At 36.7% G+C, this 26,032-nt stretch overlaps 1 protein-coding gene across 2 annotated transcripts in view; it reads right to left on the reverse strand.

Moving 5' to 3' along the window:
- C9 (complement C9) overlaps window positions 1–26,032 on the reverse strand; it is a 37,325-nt gene continuing 11,293 nt past the window's right edge. Inside the window, exons 2-11 of one of the 2 annotated variants that reach the window (XM_048368213.1) lie at window positions 25,226–25,334; window positions 24,692–24,836; window positions 24,306–24,453; window positions 17,187–17,325; window positions 15,046–15,306; window positions 11,552–11,792; window positions 9,338–9,472; window positions 7,792–7,970; window positions 3,090–3,318; window positions 1–352 (exon numbers count right to left, since the gene is read on the reverse strand). In XM_048368213.1, the coding sequence (XP_048224170.1) occupies window positions 3,091–3,318; window positions 7,792–7,970; window positions 9,338–9,472; window positions 11,552–11,792; window positions 15,046–15,306; window positions 17,187–17,325; window positions 24,306–24,453; window positions 24,692–24,836; window positions 25,226–25,334 (1,585 nt within the window). In that variant the 3' untranslated portion in view covers window positions 1–352; window position 3,090. Of the gene's footprint in view, window positions 353–550; window positions 581–3,089; window positions 3,319–7,791; window positions 7,971–9,337; window positions 9,473–11,551; window positions 11,793–15,045; window positions 15,307–17,186; window positions 17,326–24,305; window positions 24,454–24,691; window positions 24,837–25,225; window positions 25,335–26,032 lie in introns of those variants that run through there. The other variant, XM_048368215.1, reaches the window with a different exon arrangement.

Genomic DNA, 26,032 nt, shown 5'->3' on the forward strand with positions numbered 1-26,032 from the left:
TTTTAAACCAACATTCTGTTTTTAATTTAGTTTTATTTTATTAGCAAGAGATTGGCATTGCCTGTGGGAAAAAGACTGTCCTGGAATATTTTACTGCTGACTTTTCATGAGAGAATAAAAAATGGGAACATTATAGGAGTTTAAAAGGAGAAAAACAGGCATTGTAGACCTACAAGACCGAAGACTGCAGGGGTTGGTAGAATTTTCATCAAACGTGTCACTTTTTACTTCTCAGCAAAGATGATGTCCGGTGGTAGAAACTTAACTTGGAAATGTCTGTTATTATTTTCCTTGTCTGGGTCTAGGGAAGCCCACAGCTCCATTTTTTTTAAACAAGGAAGGACTGATGATTCTAGAGAAGACAAAATATGATGATCAAATGTTAATGATTAGCAGTACTTCAACATTGAGTCATCCTCCAGATATCCATTCCTTCATCATGTTGTACCATGCTTTATCATACTGTCATCCTAGGCTGATTTCCAGGCTAGAAGTGGTTCTTCTCTTATGTAGGGTGGATGTAAAGAGTATTGGGATAGCAAAGTGAATGTGTCCACACAACATCACAGACAGCTGGTTCCTAGAGAAATCAGAAAAAAAGTTGTTTGGTTTGGTTTAGGAGAGAAGTTGTTTTGGTTTGGTTTGGTTTTTGTACTCTGGGTACAGATAATAACTAGTGATGAAGAAGGAAGAAGAAAAAAGAAAAAAAGATGAAGAAGCCATGCAAGTTCTAGTTAATTGACTTGAGATGGACATTTGTTTTGCTTAGTGTTTTCCTTCGTTGTTTGTTCTGAGACAGGATCTTATTATATAGCTCAGATTGGCCTCAAATTTTATGCGTGTCCTATATCAGCCTTTTAGATTCTGAAATTATAGGCATGTGTTATCATACCCAGATCCTAAAAGCCAGTTTAATAATCGCTTATCTACAAGGAAGAGAAACACACAAGACGAATGAAGAAGAGTGAGGCTACAGTAGTCAAGAGAAATTGCGAATCATTCTAGGCTAATTAAAGTTATGGAGAAACAAATAAATTATATTAGGGGTTTTAGTCTCATGATTGATAAAGATAAGCCTCCATTGTTTTTCCTAGAGAAACATGGATGCCTAGAAGAGCTTACTTGTGGAAAAGAAGGATGCAGCAAGAACGATTTCACTGTGGTCTAATCTCTTGGCAAGGGACTGATAGGCCATCCTGAGTTAGGTATAAAAATTCAACTGGAAGTCACTAGCAAAGTAGTAAAATATTGTATATTGGAGGAGAGAAGTTTTTCTTACTTAGGAAAACAAAATGGAGAATTTGAGCCAAGAAATTTACATTAAAAACTGATTAAAAGAATCTGATGTCCCAAGAAGCAAATTGACCCTAGAGATATCTTCACTACCCAAGAAAGATAGATTCCCATAAGAAATAATTTCTAGCAATCACTAACCTTGTAATTAAAAATTACTAAGAACTAAAGAAGAAGTACCTTGATAGCAAGTTGATAGATTTAGCAGAGAATTGCATGACACAAGCAATAAATACTGGAAGAATCTTAATGAGCTTTCATATGAATATATTTAGCATGTTTGAAGACATATAGAGGGTGAATATGATTGAAGTACATTAAGTGAGTATATGAAATTGCCAGGGTAGCAAATACCATATGGTGTACAATTTAATATAACCCACTAAATAAACAAAAGATACAGTGAGAAAAACCCTGTAATCTTGGAAAATAAAATAGCACAAAACAACAACATCAAAGACAGGCTTGAAAAAGAACCAAGTAGAAATTGTAGAAAAGTAATTTCAAAAGATTCTCAAAACTGGAGAATTAGAAGCTGAAACAAAACAAATCACTAAAAAGTCATTAGACTATTTCACATTCAGAGAAAGAAAACCCCCCCACAAAAACCTAGAGAACCAAAGAGTAGGGATTCTTGGAGAGTATAGATGCTTCTAGAAATGCCACACATTGGACTGACAGACACCTTAGCTAAAAGAGAGACAGTTAACATATTTTTAAGTCAGTAATTTTGAAGTTTAAGATTTTAAAACATATTCTGTCCCTTTTTCAGAGTTTTGAAGCAGGTTTCCTGGGAAGTAAAAGATTATTAAAAATTGTACCATAAGAGATTGATTGATTGACAAATCTGAGGCTGCAAATCTTTGTTTAAGGGAATCAATCACATAAGTGTTTCGGACATTTTGTTACAGTTAGTGGTGTTTGCTTAAAGATGGGAGTTCTGATGATCCTAGAATGTAAAGCTCATTAACTAATCTTGACTAGGGCTAAATAATAATCATAGATATGTTCACTTACCTATCAAGATCCTCTTGGTATAAGACAGCTAAAGCCATTCTTTGTTAAAAAGTAAGTTATATGATGCCAGAAATTTTGTTTTAAAATGCAAGGCAGAATCATAGCTTTCTTCAGCCAGATGCTTAGTGAAATTAAAAATAGAGAATAGCAACTAGTTTTTTGTTGTTGATGTAGGAGAAGAAATGTGATACAAAGAACTCTGTTGGATCTATTACTGCTTTTCTAAAAAAAAAATCAGAACAAAACGAGACAATCCTGCAGTGCATATGCTTATATCTACTGCTTTGTACATTACATATATTGGATATAACACCACATGAAGTATGTATGTACGACACAGAGTTGGCATTTCTTTTTTTAAAATTTTTTTCTTATTTATTGTCAAAGTGATGTACAGAGAGATTACAGTTTCATATGTTAGGCCTTGGGTACATTTCTTGTACTGTTTGTTACCTCCTCCCTCATTCTCCCCTCCCCCTCCCCCTTTCCCTCTCCCCAGTTGGCATTTCTTAATTCTAGATATTTACTTTTATAAATGCTTTCTTTAAACAGTTTTACAACTGCAATATAACAGCTATAGCTTGCTTTTCCCTACTTCTGTTAAAAAATATAAAGGTAGAAAATGTTTAAATGACATATAAAGGGTGATTTATCCATTTTTACCATTTTAGTAAATTGGATAATCCAAATTACTACAAATCAATTTCAGAACTCATCTTCATAGTCAATTAACCAAACATGACTATTTTGTTCCTTATAACATCAAAATAAGTGCTCACCCTAAGGCAGTTGGTGCTTCTTGGTTTCACAGGCAAGTCCCTTAAAGATGGATGGGCAGGAGCACACGCACTGTCCGTCCAGGAGAATCACAGTGCCTCCATTTTGGCATGGCACGCATTTTCTTGGACTGAATTCATCAATATAGTCTCCAATGGCTCTTTCCAAATTTTGTTTCTTTACATGTGCATCTCTTATTTTCACAGGAACCAGATTATATATAGGAGATAGCTACAAGAAAGCCAAATAGTACACTGTAGACCTTTTTCTACTGAAGCCCTTGTAAAATGCTCTTTACTCCATTATTTACTAACCAATTCAACACAAGTTTATTGAATGCTTACTATTGGCAGATGTCGTGTTAGCATTTAAGACAATAGTAATCATCAAACCAAGTCATGACAGAGTAGGAGCTAGTGGCTCATACCTGTAATCCTAGCTACTCAGGAGCATGACTCAAAGCCATCCCAGGCAGACAAATATGAGAAACTGTTATTTCAAATTATCAGTAAAATGCTGGTTATGGAGGTGTAGTTCAAGTGGTAAAGCATCAGCTTCGAGTGAAAAAACTAAGAGCTCAAGTCCCTGAGTTCAAAGTTCAGTACTCTCTCTCTCTCTCTCTCTCTCTCTCTCTCTCTCACACACACACACACACACACAGAGACATCCCACAAATCAAGAAAAATTACTCATGATACCTGATATCATGGAGATTACACTTCAAAATCAAAAGCATAAAAGATGTCAACTCTTAGCAAAAAATACTATGAAAAGAGTAAGAAGCTCTAAGCAGGCAAAGTTATTTCAACATTTTTAAGTGAAGAGTACTCATATCCAGACATATCAAGAATATCTAAAGAGTTATTACAACTAGCCATGAGTGGAGTCTTCATAGATGAATATACAATATTCTGATTTCAACCATGTTTTATTCACTTGGGAGAAACTTTCTTCCCAACATTGACACGAACATCCTAAGTGTGTGGCAAAGCTGTTTAGATTTTGTGACAAAAGGGGTTTATCTTGTTTTATCCTTCAAGAGAAAGTCAAGGCCAGATAATCTGAGATACAGAATAAAGAGTTACAGAGGAAACAGAGTTTGGGCAGTTGACAGAGATAAAGATGAAGGACACCTAGTAGCAGCAGTTTCTGATCAGGCTCAAATTCTGGAAGCAAAAATCTCACAACCAGACAAAAAACAACTAAAATGCATTTCTTGAAGTTTTCCTAGGAAGTCACATCTTTTTCTAATAAACTTTGGCTTTCTGCTAAGAAACAATTTCAAAGTATTGTTTTTGTTCCCTATGCTCGCTAAGTCTTTTATTTTTCTGCCATTTGTAGATATGTTTTCAATGGATGTACTCTATCATGAAACTTGCTAATATGCAAATACATTGACATAGCTTGATATTGAGTATGTTTAGATGTCTTTCAGACATCCAAAATAATTACACTGAATGTATCATCTGTAGCATCTTGATAAAATAAATGTCATTTTCAAACTCATAGACTGGAAGAGGAGGAGGAAGAAGAGAAGGAAGAAGAGGAGGAGGAGGAAAAGGTAATTCCCAACCATATGGGATTTCTTGGTAAGATGTAAAAAATGGCTAATGGGACTCTTAAGTTTCATTTCTTTTCACATCATTTTGATGTGAAAAGGCCAGGCTTTCAACTTAGAAAATTTATACCAATATTATAGGAAGACTATCTTCTCATCAAAAAATCTGAGGCATAAGCAGTTGCCTCTAATAGTGGGAGTCTATCTAGAAGGATGGTGTCAATTGGTGAGTTGATAAAGTTTTTAAAATAGATTTAGTACATCTAAACCTATGCTTTATTTGTGTGAGTCTGAAAATATTAGTTCTGGACTATGATCATGACCTCCCTTGAGAATAGTCTTTGATGCTCCTGACCAATGACAGTTCGATTTGCTTTGTACAGATGAGAAAATAAGCCACTTTTGAAGTCTATCCAGATGTAAAAGTCTACCTAAATCACCATGCTTTCCTTATGTTAAATATCCCAGCATAGATTTAACTTATTGTGTTCAAGATAATGCACTTAAGGGTTGGAAATGTAGCTCAGAGAGGTTGCCCTAGTCTTTCAAGGCCCTGGTTCAATCCCCTGCAAAACAAGTTCATGAATTTAAATAAAGTTTAATAAGGTAAAAGAAATTTCTTCTGAGTTAATTTTTATATAGAGATCTACTAATCTGTTCATTGTTTTCTCTGTGCCCTACTTTAGGAACATATTTGAAGTCTTATAGATATGAATGGCTATGTTTCTATAACCTAGAAGAAGAATTATAAGTTTTTATGAAGTCCCCTTCCCCCCAAATCCTCAAAGAAACAACTGCCCCATTAATAAGTGGGATAAAGACTTAAAGAGAGTCTTCTCTGAAGAGGAAATAAGACTGGCTAGCAAATACTTGCAAAACTGTTTGGTGTAAGTGAACTGAACACCTCTAAGAGGGGAAAGGGTAAGGGGGAGGGGGGAAGGGGGTATGAGGGACAAGGTAACCAACAGTACAAGAAATGTATCCAATGCCTAACGTATGAAACTGTAACCTCTCTGTACATCAGTTTGACAATAAAAATTTGAAAAAAAAAAAAAAGACTGGCTAGCAGACATATGAAGAAATGCTCAACATCTCTGGCCATAAAAGAAACGAAAATCAAAACAATATTGAAATCCCACTTCACCCCAGTTCGAATGTTCATTATTAAGAAAACTAATAACAACAGATGCTGGCAGGGATGTGGCCAAAAGAGAACACTACTACACTGTTGGTGTGCATGTAAACTTGTTCAGCCACTCTGCAAAGCAGTATGGAGATTCCTCAAAAGGCTAAACATAGAGCTCCCCTATAACCCAGCAACCCCACTTCTGGGCATCTACCCAAAGTATCATAAATAAGGCCCTACTAAAGCTACCAGCAAAACTATGTTCACTGCAGCATTATTTACCATAGCTAAAATATGGAACCAGCCCAGATGCCCCTTAGTAGATGAATGAGTCAAGAAAATGTGGTACATATACACAGTGGACTTCTATGCTTCCATCAGGAAGAATGACATCGTCTCTTTCATAAGGAAATGGAAAGACTTAGGAAAAAAATCATATTAAGTGAAGTGAGTCAGCCCTAAGAAACATGGATTCCGTGTTTTCCCTCACTGGTAATAATTAGTATGGTATATTTAGTATCCTATAATAATTAGTATTGGTATAATTAGTACCCTATGTCTAGGATAGTCCTAGCAGAGGATCACAATAACTCAATAGCTATGTACATATGATCATATAAGATGATCCTAAGTGAAATGAACTTTAAGATAGGGCAACAAGAGGTTTTTCATGGTTGTTATTTTTAATTTATGTTGAGAAATTATTTCTTTTCTCCTGGATTTTTCTTCTCTATGGCTTAGCCCCTGTTGTCACTGTATTTGATATTGCTACCTTGAGTATTGTTTATATGTTTATCTGAATTAGGGGAGGAAAGGGGAACATTAAAATTGTAAGACAATGAATAAAGAGCAAACCAATGCAACAGTGATACTCACAAGGCAATATGTTGCAAATGACCTGGAAATTAACAACTGGATGGGGATTAGGGAGGAAGGAAGATGGGAGGAAAATGAGGGAGGGGGTAACAAATTTGACAAGAAATGTACTCAATACCTCATGTAGGTAACTGTAACCCATCTATACATCACCTTGACAATAAAACTTAAAAAAAGAATTTTAAGTGTTTGTCTTCTGAGCTCTTTCCTCACATAAATGAGTGTTTTGGTGGCCTCAGTTTTTAAATAGACTGAGTAAATGAAGTTTTATTGGTACTGTCAAAAGTAACATTTCTGAAATCCAGGCTAATCAGACTGAAGTAATGGACAAAGAAAGAAATGGACAGGAAAGAAAGTTATGAAGCAGATGTGGAAAACTGAAAGCTAAAAAGAATGTAGAAAAATTCTATTAATATCAGTCATCAAAGACTAAATACAAAAAAAACACAAAGCCTTTTTGGTTAGTTTGGAGTGAGAGATGAAGCTAAATAACAACGGCATTCATATCTTTGTAATGCTAACACATTTTTATCTTTCAGATAAGCACAACAGTGAACTCCAAAAATATTTATAAGTTTAAAACTACTGCAGTTAAGATGGAAAAATGGCATATCTGTTGTCCCACCTACTCAGGAGGCTGAGACAGGAACATTGTTTAAGCCTATGACTTTGAAACCAACCTGGACAACATAGCTTAATCCTTAAAAAAGGAGAAAAAGAATGAGAATAAAGAGGAAGAGCAGGAGGAGGAAGGGGAGGTTGAGGAGGAAGAGGAGGAGGAGGTGGAGGAGGTGGAGGAGAAGATGGAGGAGCAGAAGGAAACTCCCCATGATAAGAATGGCTCACTTTTCTTGCTTTCATAGAATCCTCATGAACATTCCTTTAAAGAATAAAGAAAACTCTTCAATGGGGTTCTCCTATATTAGAAGTGGTCATGTGATATGCATCAGCAGCAAGGGACAACCAAGGCAGATGGGAGCCGACTACTACTGTTGGGTATCTACTTTGTACTATAGGCTCTACATAAGCAATGCATATGAATGCTCACATCTCTTTCACACCACATCAACTCTTCATGTGAACCAATGGTGGCTCTCACAAGAAAGTACCATGGTCTTTTATTTAAAAATAAAACACTCCTTACTTTTTGACTAATGAGCACGGGAGCATCACTTAAGGAAGAGGCCCAATTTACAAAGTCAGTCACATCAATTGCCTTGGCTCCCTTGAGAAGCTTCTGCTTCAGTTCAAATGCAGATTTTCCAGTCCCTCCTCTTATGAGTGAAATCACATCATCAATGAGGTTGTCACGGGTGATGTTTACTGAGAAGAGAAGGAAGACTTACACTGACACATTTATAGTTCTATCATCAGTTACCAAGATGACATGTGGTACACTTGTATTGAGGACTTTTGGTATAAGTTTAGTATATCCACTGAATTTTAATTAAAATATTAATCATGCAATTTTCTCCCCAAAATTCTTCTCAGAAGCCAATTATAGACTTCAGTCTTTTCTTTTTTCCCAAAAGAAAATGATACATACGAAAATATATGTGGTGGCGCACACATGTAATCTCAGCACTTGGACTGGGATAGGAGGATTATAATTTTGAGAACTGCTTCGATTACATAGAAAAATGCCATCTCCAAAAATATGTGCAGTTGCTAGGTACCAGTGGCTACCTAGAATCTTAGCTACTCATGAGGCTAAGATCTGAGGATTGTGATTTGAAGTCAGCTTGGGCAGGAAAGACTTTGAGACTCCTATCTTTAATTAACAACCAAAAAATTGGAAGTGGAGCTATGGCTCAAGTGATAGAGTGCTAGCCTTGAGCACAAAAGCTTAGGAACAGCCACCAGGCTCTGAGTTCAAGCTCCGGAATACTAAGCATACAAAAAATGTACAGGTGATTCAGATATATCAATAATTCATAGTTTATCATCATATGTATACACATAGATTTTGCAACTTGTAATTTTAAAAATTATGCAGTGATATATGATATTAATGAAAGATCAGAGCTATGAGATCAAAATGATGTTTAGGCTGAGGAGATAGCTTTGAACATCTCCTTTATTAATAGATATGAAAATGCCACCAGGTCATTTCAAAACCTGGTAAAATTAAGGAGGTAGTAGGAAACTTTTTCACAAGGTTACTTGTCTGCCACATAATAAATATATGAGTAAACAAATACATACATACCCTATAATAAATCGGTATACATTATAAATATAATTTACATAATAAATATATAAATCCATAATGTGTCCCTTGTGAATGACAGCCCTGAAAGCTGGGCCCCACCAACCTGTGTGACTACAATAAAAATATATCTGTGACACTGACAAATATGTCTTCATGGGCCATCTGTGTTTAGTGTGGTTCAGAAAATTGCTGAAAAGATACCACACTTGCTTTGTTTGTTTTGTGGTTGTTTTTTGAAAACAAGGTCTTTCCATGGGTCCCAGACTGGCCTTGAACTCTCCATCCTTCAGACTCCACCTTTAATGCTGAGATGACAAGCATGCACCACCATGACCAGCTTAAAAACAGTCCTTCAGCAGTTTTAATTTTTCTAAACAGAGTAGACAATACAGGGAGGGCAGGGGGGCTCAGGTGAAGGGACAGAGCCTTTGGCACACATCCCCAGCGTTATGAACCCAATAGGTTAGGCCACACGTACCCACTCTACCCCGGCCGCTCTTCACACAATCATTCTTATTAACTTCTCCTTTGCCTTCAAGTCCAACTTCAGGAAGACTGAGAGATACATCCAGATTGTACCCGAGACATCTTTTTATATCGCTTATTTCAACACCTGTTTTAGGCATTTATTTGAAAAGAATTAGACAACGTTTATCAACTTCTCAAATAAATTCCAGTTTTAGCTATTTTGTAACAAATATGCTTGTAAATATACTAGACTTCATTGCTGACTGCATTCAAATGTAACATTTGAATTCTGCCCTGTTTTGTCCTGTCTTTGTATAAGAATCTAGAGGATTTCCTTTGCCTCCGCTTGTCAATTTTGTGGCAAAGATCATGTTAAATTTACTACTTGATTAAAAAGGTTATGGATCAGACCAGAGAAGGGGGAAAGGATGGCTAACACGTATTGACACACATAAAATCATCACTCAAAGTATTTTGTATGTCTTAGCTAATCAAATCTTCACATTAGGCTTATGAATTATGCATTATTGTTATCATTATTTTACAGATGGGGATATACAGAATCACAAAGCTAATTACCCCCATGGTAATAAGTCAACTGAGCCTGGCTACTCAGTGCTTCTCTAAACCAGTGTCATAATTTGATTGTAGCATACATCCATACCACTTGGTATTGTTCAGAAGACTCAGGTCATTGTTTCAACAGATAACTTGTATATAAGATATCTTTGTTTTGGTCCTGTGGTGTGTGGCTACCCAAACAATTATTACGAAAGAAAAGTCCTTATATTCTTTTCAAAGTCTTATTTTCTTGAGTTATCAAATGTAACAATTTACCTAGCTATTGTGAGGGTGGAGAGGAGATAGGTTGGCATCATCTCACTAAGGGACATCATAAATAGATGTAATCATTTGCAAAATAAATAATTGAAGCATACTGACACAGTCACTTTGTATCTACTGGTCCTGTGAGCGAGATGGTACTGGTGACCGAACTCCAGAGGACAGCAGTACTGGCGAATGATATCCAAAGCTCTTACTTGCTAGGCAGGGGATCGACCACATGAACCACACTTCAGTCTCTCTACTTTCAGATAGAGTCTCCTACTTTTCACATAAGAGGTTTCAAACTGATCCTCCCCTCTCTGCCTCTTGAGGAATGGGGATTGCAGGCATGTATCACCATGCCTCGTTTTGTTTCTCTTTGATACAAGGTCTCATCATGGTGCTCAGTCTCATCAGGCTTGCTAAAAACTTGCCCTGCCTCAGCCTCCCAAGTCCTGGGATTCCAAGCATATAAATACAGTTCCCAGCTAGTTTGTTTATTTACTGATTTTTAAAAATGTATTTAACTTTTTAGGGGATACTGTCTTCTGTGTCACCATGCTGGTCTTGAACTCCTGATCACAAGAAATCTTTTTGCCCCTAGGCACTGGTGGCTCACGCCTGTAACCCTAGCTACTCAGGAGGCTGAGATTTGAGGATCAAGGTTCAAAGCCAGCCTGTGCAGGAAAGTCTGTGAGATTCTTATCTCTAATTAGCCACCAGAAAACCAGAAGTAGATCTGTGGCTCAAGTGGCAGAGTGTTAATCTCAAGCACAAAAAAGTCCCAGGACACACGTACACACGGACACACACACACACACACACACACACACACACACACAGTCCTGCCAGAACCTCCTCAAAATGAACTCCTTTCAACCACCACCACATTACAATTATCATCATACAAGATAAAATTAATTTTCCATCATTGATTTAAGATGTACTATTCATATAATAACACTTCTTTCTCTCCCAAGGAAAAAGAAACTACAAAAGACACTTTCCTTATAATGCTGAATTCTTTGGCAGATACCATCATATATAAGTTGAATGAGTCTATTGTTTAAGTAATATGCCATGCAAATTATAATTATTGTACTTTTCTTTTGCGTTTTAACATTATTTTACTCATAGCCTCATCTTATGTAAAATTCTTATGTTAAATTCTAATGTAATGTGGTAAATCACTGATACTATCAAGTCAATATGTCTATTCAGGGCAGACATCAGTGTGTTATTTGATAGAGTTCTAGGCAACAAGGGACACTTGAGAATTCTTTCAAAGCAGACATTTAGATTCGGTATTCTAAAGGCTTTAAATATTGGAATATGTGAGCAAAGGAATAAAGTTTAATCAAGACAATATTTGTAGTCAGGATTTGAATTCAAAGCATACCTTCCTTTTTCATGGAGGCTTTATCCAAAACATACACTAGTTCATAGAGTCCTCCTAGAACCCCTGAACTACTGTAGTGGGTTCCATACGTTTCCAAAAACCCAAAGTATTCTCCCTTTTCATAGGTGGTGGGCAGAGCTTCTATATCATCTAGGAAAGTTTGTGTCAGCACAACATCACGATTTCTCATCAAAAATCTTCCCAGCTGAACAACTCCTTTCACATGCAGAAATTGTTTTCCCTTTGTTGGAGAGGAGTTGAAAAAGAGAGATTAAGATCATTGCCAATAAAGCAGAACATTTATTTCCATCGGAACAGAGTATCCATTAGTGACCATGAGATACCACTGAGCACGGTGACACTCAGTTGTTCCTGAGGACTGCACAGCAAGTGGAACTCTCAGACATTGCTGGCCCAGAGTGGAAAATGATGCTGCTTCTCAGGAGGGCTGCTTGGTAGTTTCTCATAGTGTGAAACACATCCACCCATGCTTTCCTAAGATTAGTGAAAACATTGTCCACAGAAAGACCCATAGCACTTCATAACAACAGTATGCAGAGTTAGCTTAAAATGGGAGAGAGCTCAAATGCACATCAGCAGGGGAGTTGATAGTAAATTATGGTATGTCTGCACAATGACATACTAGCCAGAAATCAATTTAAAGGAAAATAAACTGATACATGCAACAAAATAAATCTCAGAAATGTGCTAAGTGGCAGAAGTGATACACAAAGGAATATGTACTGTCTGCTTCCATTCGTATAAAGTTGTAGAACAGAGAAATCTGCTCAGTAGTTGCCCCTCAGTATGTAAGGAATTAAATGTGAAGGTAATCATGAAGTTCCCTTGGGGTAATAAGAATGTTCTACATCTTGTTTGAAGAGATACATCTTTGTGCCTATGAAGGTGTATAGAATCACCAAACTCATGGATCTACTATCAAAAGTCTTTGCATTTTATTGTAAGAAAAATACGCATGATTAAATTGATATAAAGCTATTGCTTGTAGGAGGAAATGCACACATTATATAGAAGAGTCAATCTTTTATTTTGTAGATGAGGAAACTGATGGAAAGTGATCAATGGAGTTATTTGCCCTGAACCCTACAAATAGTCTCCATCTTTACTAACAGCATAGATCTGTTCTTTCAGACATTAATGATGGAGATAAGAAAGACAATATTTTAAACGTGAAGCTCAAGTTCACCTCAACAATTCAACAGTTAAATATTGCAAAGGCCAAGATGATGGCTTTGATTTCTAAGAGAAAACTAGGGCAGTGAAACTTGGGCTTCAATGGCTAATCCTGTTCTAAGCCAAAACTAAACTGCAAGTGATAGCATGATTTTGTAGATGGATCCTGTGATCCATTGCTATGGTTAACATGTGGTAGTTGTGAGGGCATTTAAAATATTTATTTCTTTTTAGATGTACATTTTGGTGCATAGGGACATGACACTAAGTTTTTTGCATTCTAGAAGCATGTGGCTTAAATAACTTAACTTCAAGGGTCTATGTGTGGATCAGTGCCTAACACGAATTTTATAGGATCTTACTCCATGTGTCATATGAACTACCTACTGTCTTCTGATTTGCATAGTCCTTGTCAGTGGGTTTCAAAGATGCACAAAGTATGTTAGGATTCCTTTCTATTATTGCTAAAACAAGGACATGTATGTTGGGATTAGGAGAAAGAAAGACATATGAGGTTATTTGGCTCTATTTATGTTGGAGGTAGGTCTGAGATCATTCCCATCCAAGTATGTGGCTGTTTCTCTCATCTTTTTTGCCAGTCCTGGTGCTTGAACTCAGGGACTGAGCACTGTCCTTGGATTCTTTTTGCTCAAGGCTAGTACTCTACCACTTGAACCACAGCACCACTTCTGGCCTTTTCTGTTTATGTGGTGCTGAAGAATCGAACCCAGGGCTTCATGCATGCTAGGCAAGGACTCTGCCACTAAGCCACATTCCTAGCCCTGTTTCTTCCATCTAAAAGCAACCAGAAAACATTCTCCTGTCCTCCTTTGCCTGACTGTCACCTATTTCTTGCCTTCATTAGCAGCCAAATTCTTTGCAATAGTTTTCTATGTATTTTTATCTCCAGTTATTCTCTTCCCAGTTTCTCTTAAATCTGATCCAGTCACAATGCTGTTTTCACTAAGACAAAACTTGTCTTGTCAATGACCTTCAGTGCCCTTAGTAACCCTCAGGCTAGAGATTAGCATATTCATCTTTGACATGTCTACACATTTGACAGAGGCCATCACTTATTTGAGTAGTGCCTTCTTTTTTCTTTCTTTTCAGGATATTGCTTCTCAAATTGTAAAATGTGAGGAGATTGTATAGAGAATCTCATTACAGTAGAGTTCTGATCTGGGGTGAAATCTCAGGTTGTAGTTGGATGTAAATTCTACAGATCCATGGAACAAACTCAGTAATAAGGTTCTACCGAGAATGAGGAATCCTTTTTCCCTCTGGACTTTTCATACTAGTCCCTCAAAATTTACTGTCACTATCACTGTTCCATCTGAACTGTCACCAAAGCCACAGAATGCCTACAGTAAGTATAACAAGCCTGGTTTGGGGTTTTGCTCTTGGAATTCATGTGCTTTTCTCCACAGAGTGCCTAAAGTGACCATTTCAATTATAAGAGAATGCCAGTGATCAATGTGAAATCCTCAAATAGGTTGAGAGAAAAAGCTACCCTATACAACTAGCTTTGAAGGATGGTATGTATGACTCAATTCAAAGTGAACTTTCTAATCCTTTCTCCTTTTGATTTGATGTGACCAAATTATTATATTATGTTTTTTCTACCTTGGAGGCTTTTTCCTTAGTTGTTTTCCTTTTTTTTTTTTTTTTTTGCCAGTCCTGGGGCTTGGACTCAGGGCCTGAGCACTGTCCCTGGTGTCTTTTTGCTCAAGGCTAGCACTCTGCCATTTGAGCCACAGCGCCACTTCCCGCTTTTTCCATTTGTGTGGTGCTGAGGAATCAAACCCAGGGCTTCATGCATGCTAGGTAAGCACTCTACCGCTAAACCACATTCCCCACCTAGTTGTGTTCCTTTTATAAATACATGTTCCAAGTCAAACCAGTAGGAGATTTTCTTCTCTTCAAATATTTGCTTAGGCCTCATCTCAGTGAGACATATCTTGAGTTTACTTTTTAATACTGTCACCTGCTGGGCACCCCTGATTCCCTCTATTATTCTAGTTTTCTTTTCTTACCATGACAATGATCACTTTTTATATTCTATAGCTTCTTTTCTTTGCTGTTACATTTATTGTTTTTGTCTATTTCCCTCTGCTAAGCCTTCACAAGGAACTTTGTTAATAGGATTCATTAAAAAAAAAAAAGTATTCTAAGTAGCCATTTCAGGACCTGCCTGCCTGTAGTAAAACTACAATTATTAAGTTATTTAAATGAATAAAGAAATGTCTCCTCAGTGTGGAATATATTCCATTATATTCTCTATATTACAGTTTTACTCTTACCTTCTGTGAAGAATAAGACCACAATCGTTTATAAGTCTCATTTTTGAAATATGAAAATCGAAAAGCACTGGAGAAATAATCAGAGTTTGAGGACTGTGCTTTTTCAGTTGTTTCTTCCTTGTTATCATCATTTGCTTCAGTGGGTGTTAATTTTATAGCCAAATTTGCATTGAAACTTGACATCTTCTCTTGCATGACTCTAGTGAATATTGAAATCTCTTCTTCATAAGTTTCAGTCCTGAAATTTTTATCAACTTTGGTCTAAAAGAATATAACAAAATGTGTTAAACACACACAAAAATCAGTTGTTTAAGAGTAAGTAGAGACAGGAATTAGGCATGAAAAAGATGACCATGCATGGTGGTTCAAGCCTATAACCCTAACTACCTGGGAGAGGCAGAGATCAAGAAGTTGTTTAAGGCTAGCTCAGGCACAAAAATTCATGAGACTTCCTTTTAACCAATGGCTGGATATAGTGGCTCATAGTGGCTGTGTTGGCCTGTTCTCCCAGCTGTGAGAAATGTACAAAATCAGCATTACCTTCATATCAAGCTGAGGGAAACACCAGCAGAATCGGAAATTATAGGCTAAGATCCACAATGAAAATGTATGAAGATGCTCAATAAATTACAAACAGACTCAAATGAGCAATGCATTAAAATGATCTTTATCATTATCAAGCAGGATGTATTCCTAAGAAGTAAGGATGGCTTAACATTTGCAAGTCAATAATTTTGAACATTGATGAAATAAAAATTAAAAATGCAGAATCATTTCAATGTATGCAGAGATAACATTTGACAGGAGTCAATATCCTTTTATGATTAAAAAATAAGAACTTTCAACAACGTAAGTATAGAAGGAAAGTAGTCCAACAGAATTAGGTCACAGACCATAAGACCTAGCAAACCTCACACCCAGGAGTTAAAAGGGGAGTCTTTTCCTGTGAGATCATAACCGATGTAAGAATGCCTACCATTGCCACTTCTTATTAACACAGTAATAGAATTAATAGTATCCCCTTTCTAAAATCTAAAACATTATGAAATGCTGAAACATATTTCCAGGACTGTGGTTAGGAGGAACCCTACTTACTGAAGGCCAACCCTGGGGTTTCCTCAGCCCTCACTCTGTGTATCACACAATTATCACCTCTATAGGGCAGCTAAAATCTCTGAAGGTAAGGAAAATTGCAAGATTCAGATATGAGAACTCAAGATAAAAAAGCCACAACACAAATAATAACCTTTGTCTTATCAATGATGGCCTGAGTTATTATGAGTGTTGTTTTCTATTCAAGAAAATATTTTTAGATAGACTACTATCTTCTCATAAAGTTTTATGCTTAAAGGAGATAAACATAGTGTTATGGAGAAACATCAACCATTCAAATGTTTCTATTGGATTTGTGGGAAATTGATTTCATGCTGAACTTAGGTACAAAAATATAACACTGTTGTCATTTGTAGAAACAAGTTTTAAATCAAATAGTCCAGATGTGAACGTTATTATTATCTATGGAAGAGCAAGAGAGCTTCCATTTGTCATCAACAACAAGAACATTGCAATAACTAGATAAGGTAGGAACTAACAAGACCATTTCAAGAAATAGATTATTATAAAGCTAATTATTCTCCTTTATTATATCTTAGTTGGATAAAAGAAGACATTTCTGAAGGTGGTAAGTATAAACCCACTGAACCAGACATCCAATCTAGGGATGTTTGAAGTGAGTGAAAATAGATACACTGTGTCCTCTTTCTATGAAAATACTGAAGGAAAAGAAATGCAAGAGTAGGTTTTCATGGGGGAAGATATCAAAAAAGAAAAAATAATATGATAACATGGAATCAATGTGATCACTATTTAAATCAGTGCAAACATAACTTTTAGTTACTGCAGAATGCCAAGCGAATCTTTGACAGGACAGCTGTTTGTCACATCTTTGTTCCTGGGTAAGTTTTACTGAGGGTATGAAGGCCTGTGTGTTTGTAAAGAGATCCAATCTATCTATACCTCCTCTTCTTTAAGTGAGTTTTCTGTTCACATTAAATTCTTTCTTTGCATATCCCACTGTATCTGCTATTAACCTTGGTGAAATGACATTCAGCTAAAAGCAGAAATACAATGCCTTTGCTTACTTCATACGCTAGAAATGCCAAGTTCCAAGGTCTCCGGTAATATGTCAACGTGTTTCCATCTCGAACCCGGTCACAGAGCCCATTGTAGAACTCATTGTCGAAAGGTGTGCTTAGGGGATCCATTCCCAAAATGTTGATCCTGGAATGAACAGAATAGCGTCAGCCATGGAAGTACCATAGCTAAAGTACCGTAGCCCTGTAGCCAGGAAAAAGGAGACCATGTCACCATCACCCCGCATGTGCCGGATACAATCAGGAACAGAAACATGAGCTTATCCAATTGAGCTCATTGTAAGTGGCAGAAATTTTACCTTAGGACGGCCTTATAAATGTTTCAGCAGAGAGGAAACTGGTTAGAGCATAAAGAAAGGCATGCAGGGGCTGGGGATATAGCCTAGTGGAAAGAGTGCCTGCCTCGGATACACGAGGCCCTAGGTTCGATTCCCCAGCACCACATATACAGAAAACGGCCAGAAGCGGCGCTGTGGCTCAAGTGGCAGAGTGCTAGCCTTGAGCGGGAAGAAGCCAGGGACAGTGCTCAGGCCCTGAGTCCAAGGCCCAGGACTGGCCAAACAAAAAAAAAAAAAAAAAAAAAGAAAGGCATGCAGTAAGTGCGGCACATGGGGTGCCTTGTTTCCTGGAGTGTTACCTACCCTCTCTCAGTGAACCAACAGCCAATGTTTTAGCACCAACGATTTCAATTATTTGAAAATAGGCATCTCAGAGGGGCAGTATCACATATACACGGAATTTTCCATCAACATTGGGACTCCTTGTTCTCTCTCCTTCTTCTCTATAAGCTTTGCTTCCAGCTGTCTTATTGTGGTCAAAAACCTCATTCCCCTCAGGCTTATGAGATTCCTATTCCCCTTTCCAATAGAATACAAGAATTTCAGCATCCCAGCAAGGAGTTCTCAGAAGTCCTACATTTTTCCTCCAGGCAATTCCTTTTATTTGTCAAGCTTTAATTCATAAGTAGGAATCTTACTCAACTTTTCCGAAGACGTTTGATTTCCAGTTTCACAGGAAGTAGTTCTTAGTTAAGTAAGCCTTTCTTAATTTGAAGGACAGTCACTGTTGTCTGGGTTATTTGAGGAATGAGTGGTTTTGAAATAAGCAGACTGAGATGGATCTTCCACTTATCACTTATTCTGGCACAAAAGCAAAAATTTATTCATTGCTTTAGACCATATTTCTAGCTCTAATGAGATGGATTGTAAGTCTAAACAGTGACTTCTAGATAAATTTATTAAAAAGAGTATATGGTTTATCAAATACCCATTTCTAATATGAGAAAAATAATCAAAAGACTCTCTTATTGTCAGCAGTTAGCATAAGAGCCACATGTTCAAATAAGTAGTACATTTAATATTATAATATATACTGTATACACTATATATACTATATGTGTAGTATATAGTATATATACTATCTACATGTAGATAGTATATCTATAGATATATAGACAGATATAGATATATAGGTATTATATAGTATATGTAGTATAGTATATATAGTGCATATATAGTATATACTATACTATATATAGTATAGTATATATGGTGTATGCTATATATACACTATATATTATATATACTATATTATAATATATTTTAGTAAATTTTGAATCCACAAAAAACTAAATATTATGGCTCAACTTTAAAGGAAAGAAAGTGATATGTATTTTTGTCACGGCTGAGATACAGATAAAATCAATCATCTTTCATTGCCCATCCCACTAAAAATATATTTCTCAAGAGAGACTATAAGCCTGAAGGTCTAGTATAGGGCTAAAATTCTAACTATTAAAAATTCAACTATTAAGTTGAAGAAGGGATAAGAAAAGCAATATTGTAGGAGCTAACAAGACAATTTCAAATCATATTCTTAAAATCTGGTTCAGAACGAGTTACTCTTCTTTATTATATCTTACTTGGATTAAAGAAGACATTTCTGAAGATTTACTTTCTTAGTATTTCATCCTTCACAGTAGGTTAACATTTTGGTCCTCATTCCTCAACATCCCCCCCCCTCCCCTTGCAGCTACATCTTCCCCAAGGTATTACCCTACGCTTGGTGCTCAGTCATGTGACTTGGTTTGGCCAATGGCAGGCAATTGTAATAGTAGGTCATTGCAGAGTCTGGGCATGAATAGGCCTTGTGTGGTTCTTTTTGTTTTCTTGTAATTGCTACATCATCTTGGAGAAGGGCTTCTGACAGGAAGCTTCTACTTTTTCGGACTGCAACAGCCCTAGTCTCTCTCCAAACCTCAGTGAGAAGCAAAGATATCTTACCAATGGCAACTGGAGGCAGATCTGCAGATCTTATGAGCTACTAATTTTTACTGTTTCATTGAGATTTTAATACAATTCTTCTACTTTAAAGACATACAACATAGAACAGAAATAATGCGTGAATGCTTCTTAATAGCTCAACTACACCTTTGTTTAATGGTCAACTCTGTCTTTGTATCTACACTGAAGAGACTCTGTATCTCTATACTTTCACTGAACAATGACATTAATTTTTTTTAAACAAAGATTAGCTCTTAGATGATTACTATAGTTATGTGTTGTATATTGTTCATGATACAGAGAATAATATGAAGAGAGTTGATATGCAAGATCTGCTCTCATGAAAACTTCTTGGATGTTGGGAATTTGGAAATGTATTCAATTATTAAAATAGTACAACAAGAATATACTTTGTGCCAAATAAGTGCTACATGCAAATGTTGCATGAGGCAAATTTTCCAAGAGGAAGAGGTTTCCATGGGAAGATGATAAAAAGAGGTTTAGAAGAAGAAGAAGAAGATTCCACTTGGACTTTGAGGGTGGGCCAACTTGGATGTGGATGGGAGGACGAGAAGAATGGTGTGGGCCAGAGCCTGAGATTAAAATGTGTAGGATATGTGTTTGGGTAGTTTCTCCACAAATTTTTGCTTAATACCTTACAACTGACTTTTGATAAACTATGCATTCTTGTGCATTTTTAGTGTGACACCTAATATTTTTCATTTCAAGCTTGAATAGCTGCAAAGGATGTAATTCCTCACCATACTATTGATCATTACTTTAATATGTAATTTTTTCAATTTCGTTTAAAAAGCAAATTTAATAAACATAAATGCTATAGAGACCAACGACTTCAATCTCCCACAGAAATCTACCCTAATATAAGGTAGTTTATGTATCAATATCTGTTTGCCCAAGTAGTTTATTTTTAATAATGTTCGATACAGGAAACTCTCAAATAGATATTAATTTAAATTTAAAATAGTAACTATTCTTTGACCAAAGTGTAAATATTTTTAAAAATCTTCATTACTGGTAGTGACAATTTAAAAGATCATTACTATACCTAAGTAAAATTATACTGGAAAGGTATCTCAATGAGACGCATGGCCTTTTTTCTCAAATTAGCAGATTAGTTTCTGCATTCAGGGATGAATATTACATGATCTAGGAAGTTCCAGACTTCAAAATCAATGCTATACCTTCCTTCCATTTTTATAGGTGTGAATGATGATAAATGTTAGTTAAGTGAATAAGTAAGTAGGAGTAGAGGAATTTTTATCATAAAGTACCATCAAATTTTTAATTTTTTTTTCTGAGTTATATCACAAAAAAGATTATGCATAGGGAGAATGATAAACGGGATGGCATTAGTCAAGATGCACTGTCCTTGTGTACTGTTTGGTTGACTCATAATGCCTTTGTACAACAATTTAAAGATAAAAACATAATTAAAGGATAATTAAAGATAAAAATATAATTTAAAAAAGGATTGCACATGTACTACTGTTTGTTTATTTACTGATTGATCTATTGTGGTTCTGGTCAAGGATCTAGTGCCATGAAAGAATTCTAACAATGAGTTATATTGGCATTCCACTTGATTAGGTCATCTTTCAACATTTAGGATTAAAAAACATTAGAGACTGTTTAATTTACAAAGCATCAGAGTACCAGGATTTAGAGATGGGTCTTAGCTTTCTAATACTGTAGTAAAATCAGAGGTTACTTTACTTAGGAGGGAAATATACAAAATAGAAGAAAAGAGAATGGGCTCAACAACTTGAATACAGTTGAGGCTTCAATTTTATAAAAAGAAAAGTACATGTACAGGTTGAAAATTGGAGTTAGTTAATAGTTATTAGTTGAGAAACAGTTGCTTTACATTTACTGGATTTTTCCTTGGAGAGGTTGTCTATATCCCAAAGCAAGCATACCTTAGATCTAAGGTTATGATTGTATAGAATTGGAAAGTGACAGTTTATCTGGCTTCATCTGGAAAGTGAACAACGAAACTGATCCACAGGCTAGAGCACAACTGAGGAAGAGATGTTTCAAAAACTTTGGACTCCATTCCACCACTACAGAGACATCCAGGCTAGGCTAGAATGAGCCAAGTTTTTTTTTTCTGCCTAGAAATAGGAGAACTTTTCATGGACAGAAAGCAATCACCTGGGGAACTTTTCAAAATGTGTGTTCTTTGGTAGTGCTTAGAGGCGCTTGCTTCCACACCTGCATCTAGAACCATAAGAAGATCCAATTTGCCAGGTGAACTAGCAAGAGAGCTCCCTTCACAGACATGGTGTTAGGCTTAGATCACAACGAAAGTAATCCCTTGCATATTGTACATCATTTACAGCTGGTTTGGATTTATGTGGTTTTTTTTTTTTTTATGAATGCAAGATGGGTTGGAAGATTTCCCTAAACACTTCTGGAGGATTTCAGATGCCTGTAAGAGTCTGAAAGATTTGTGATACTACTGAATCCTACTGGCATAATGTTTTGGGTGAGGTATTTCTTCAAATAAAAATAATGTAAGTTAATTACGTGAAGCCCTCATGATTTTCCTATTTAAAAGAAATCTGACTGCATGTGATTGAAGATAGGATTCATTGAGTTTTTGCCCTCAACTGGGGCAATTTAAAAGCTGTTACTATGATGAGGTTGTTTATTTCTTCACTTCTGCTTCACAAAAAGTATCTTGTTCTGTACAACAATGGCAATTTATTGTAGTAAATATTTAATATTAAGCTTTAAAGGTTATAATAAGTACACTCTTCCGTGTTGTCTCTTCTTAAATATCAATTACCAATTTTTACTCATATATTCTTACTTCCAGTATCTGGGTAATATATGATTATTTCAGGAGTGTATTTAAAGCTAGCGTTGTTTTACAGATAAGATACTGACATTTGGACTTTAGAGTGGCCTGGAAGAAATATAGATGAGGGTTTTAGAGAGAAAGACAGATAAAGTAGTGTGGTGGAAAACTACAATTTTAGATGAATGTCCACATATGAAAACAATGATCTCATTCAGTTTCTTTTTGCAAAGTGAATAGAATGAGAAAGAAGGAATGTGTAATTTCATGGGCAACATGAATATAACTGCTCCTTCACTGACCTCACAGGAATATTACAATCTACAGGGATGAGATGTGCAAGAAAGTTTTATGCAAATGAAAACTGTTGTAGAATAATAGGCTTTATGAAGGCTAAATTTGTAACACATTTTTGCTTGTAATAACAGATCATGTAATTTAAAAAAAACAAACCACATTGCTGAGTTGATTCTATCAGGGCTGCTTCTGCGTCTGCCCTTTTCTGTGGCTGGGGCTCCTGTTCTTAGCTTGAAAGCTTAGCCCTGGGATGCTCCCCAACACCAAGCCTGACTGCGGTAGAGCATGAGGTATCTCAGGGTTCCTTGCCAGCCTTCTGGATGTCTTATTAGGAAATGCCTTGGCAAATGCTATCTAACCATTTTTTTTTCTCAACAAAGGAGACCAATAGATTATAAATGATTGTTTTTTCTTTTGCATAGTGGGCCAAAAGTTTTGTAGTCTTTTTCTATAGGACAAAATACAAATTTATACTGAGTATAAATAAGACATAATGAGTCCCTGCTTCAAGCTCCTTTGTTGTGATTAAAGATAAAACTGTTTTCTTGGATCTCAAATAAAGCAAAATAAAATAGTAATGAACTTTTACTGTAGACATGCAGTATCTTTCTGAGAAAGCAGAAAAAGGAGTTGGGGCTCATTCAAGCCTGCAGTGATTCATTCGGTTGTCAGGTTTTGTACAAGCCCATATACCAGTCATAGCCATTTTGTAAGGGGAACTGCCCCAGTCAAGGACCAGGACAATCCATTTGAGTCAATTCTCAACATTGTGGGTAATATGTGAATGGTGCTTTATGACTTTATGGAGTAAATAAAGCATGATGAAATATTTTATCTAGTTTCAGGTGTGTGATGTCCTAGAATTTTGTTTTTCTTTAGATTAAAGAAGTAGAATAAAGTGTTCTCTCATGTGGATGGGAGATCTATTTATAAGTATAGAAGTAAACACATATAGGTTTGTATGCAAGTGTATACAAATATATTAAATGAAGTATAGCATTGCAGAGGAGCATTCAAATGGTATAATTCCTTAGAAAAAAATGAACTCAAGTCCAACAAAATAAATGACAGAAAACTGATACTTTAAAAGTGTGGCAGGAGGTTAAAAGAAAGGGAGTAGAAAAAGTGAAGAGAAGAAAAGGTGGAGAATGCAGTCATAATACTCAATGCATAGCCTATGAAATTAAGAACAGTGATGGGAGGAATGAGGTTGGAAGGAATGGGGAGAATGGTGAGAGGAGTAATTTAAGTCACAATGCATTGTACTTATAAACTGGCATGTTAAATGTTAGCCCTTTTATATAACTTTAACATTCTGAAACATGGATTTCTCAAACAAGTTGCATTGAGTGATGGCCTTCCTGTGAATCAAGTATTCCACTCAAATGTCCAGATCTACTGTGTATCATTTCATTCTAAATGTTGACACATTGCTGTGGTCTTCCTGATGTTCTTACATGAGATATTTCACTTCCACTTGGACCTACAAGTAACACCCTGATCGTCTTGTCCCCTCCCTGGGCCAAGCAGTTTTAAAAAAGTAACCCAAGACATTTATTTGTTTTTGGTTCAAATGTCCTTCAGAGAGAATCTAGGCCCAAAGGTTCTACAAGCTGTACCCATTGGACAAATTCTTTCATGGCTTTCACCGTGAGGGCGTTGGAGAGTTCCCTACCTCTCTACTCATTTTCATCCTGAAATACAAACCCATAGCCTGCTGTTCGCGCCAGTTCAGATTCCTCTACCACTCGGTCACGACAGGGCAGACGGGGGTCACTGTCACATTCATCCTCATCTGAAAAGTCTCCACAGTCATTGTCACCATTACAAAGAAGTCGCCTCTTTATGCACCTGCCTGTGATCAAAACAAGCAAAGACACTATGTTGAATATCAGTTTCTGTTTCTTTCTTTCATGGTATCTAATGTTCTTTAACATGGCAGGTGATGTACCAGCCAAACCCATTTTAAAATCCCTTTACAGAATAGAATACATAGATGCCCTTGCTGGACAGGTGGAAATGTGTTCCTAGAGACAGGATGGTTTATTTAGCACCAAGAAGCCCATAGTGAGTAATTGCAGAGCCAAAATTACCTGTACCACATTGAAAGTCATTTCCACAGCCATCCTTGGCCTCTGCACAAGCCCCAGTGGGCACGCATGCTTGTCTATCTCCCAGAGCATCATGACAACTCTTCCCTTTAAATTGTCCAAAGACTTCAATGCTTCTTGAGCGAAACTGCACAAACCAGCTGGAAAGGTTAGACCATCTAATGCCAAAGAAAGGTTATACTCTAAAACTGTGCTCACACCATTGTAGCCAACTGCCCTCCTGTAGCCTCTTGTAGCTAAAAAATATCCCAAAATGAACCTAAGTGTCAGAAGCAGCCATGGGAGTTACTTAAAGTTGATGTTTTTAAAGTCTCTTGCACAGATGACTTCTCATGACACTCATTCAGTCTGTTGTATACCATTTGGCATTGCTGGCCATGTTAATCACATGCATTTCAATGGTTAGCTCTCTTCCTAGGTTGTGGGGGCTCCTGGCTGCATTGTCATTTTCCTGGGGGATATCAGAAATGCAGTTTTCCACTGGGGAGACTGGGAGGGATGGACACGAATACTCACCCTTTGTTTGAGGCAAGGATCACAGGGGGACCACTCACCCCATGGGCTCATTCTACAGTCTATAGGGTCTATAGGCTGTGGATAGTCATCTTCTTGCCTTGGCTCTGAACTATAATGAAGATCACAAAACATATCAGTTTATAATAACCATCATGGGAACCTATTTCCAAGAAGTCTTCACAAACCACTCCATTTCATTTTAACTCTGTTCTCCTTTCCAAAGCATGCTATTGATCCTCTCACTACAGATCCCCACTGACACCCAATTATATGCTGCTTTGCATTTCAACTCATCTTTTTACTTACTGTACTGTAACTTAATTTTTGACCCGACAGTAACAATAATAAAGAGGATGAGGAAAACTAATGCTCCCTGACAGATACTTGACAGTGATTATTACTACATTTTTAGCTAAATAATAAATCTGTTGAAGCTAAAAATTCTTGTTTCACTTTTTTTTAGTGCATCTCCTTTGCCTGGGAGTCTGGCAAAGCCTGGAACTTCCTGGCTCCTTTGCAAAGTTAAGCTAGCCAATTCAGCCAGTTCTTTTACCCAGCACCTCATAAATTAGGTTTCCCCTTTCCAGGATTCTACATGTGTGCTGTAAAAGTGGACACACTACCACTTCACACTCTACTTCAGGACTTATCTGTGAATTTTCTGAGTTCTAACCTCAGATATGTTGGCATTGTTAGCCTACCCTCCCACTCTAGACATGGGACCCAGTGGCGCCATTTTTCTGACTTTGAGCTTTTCTCTCTTGGCTCACCATTTGGATTTCTTCTAATCACAGCATCATCTTGGAT

Source organism: Perognathus longimembris, chromosome 19 (assembly GCF_023159225.1).
Source record: "Perognathus longimembris pacificus isolate PPM17 chromosome 19, ASM2315922v1, whole genome shotgun sequence".
NCBI classification, from domain to species: Eukaryota; Metazoa; Chordata; class Mammalia; order Rodentia; family Heteromyidae; genus Perognathus; species Perognathus longimembris.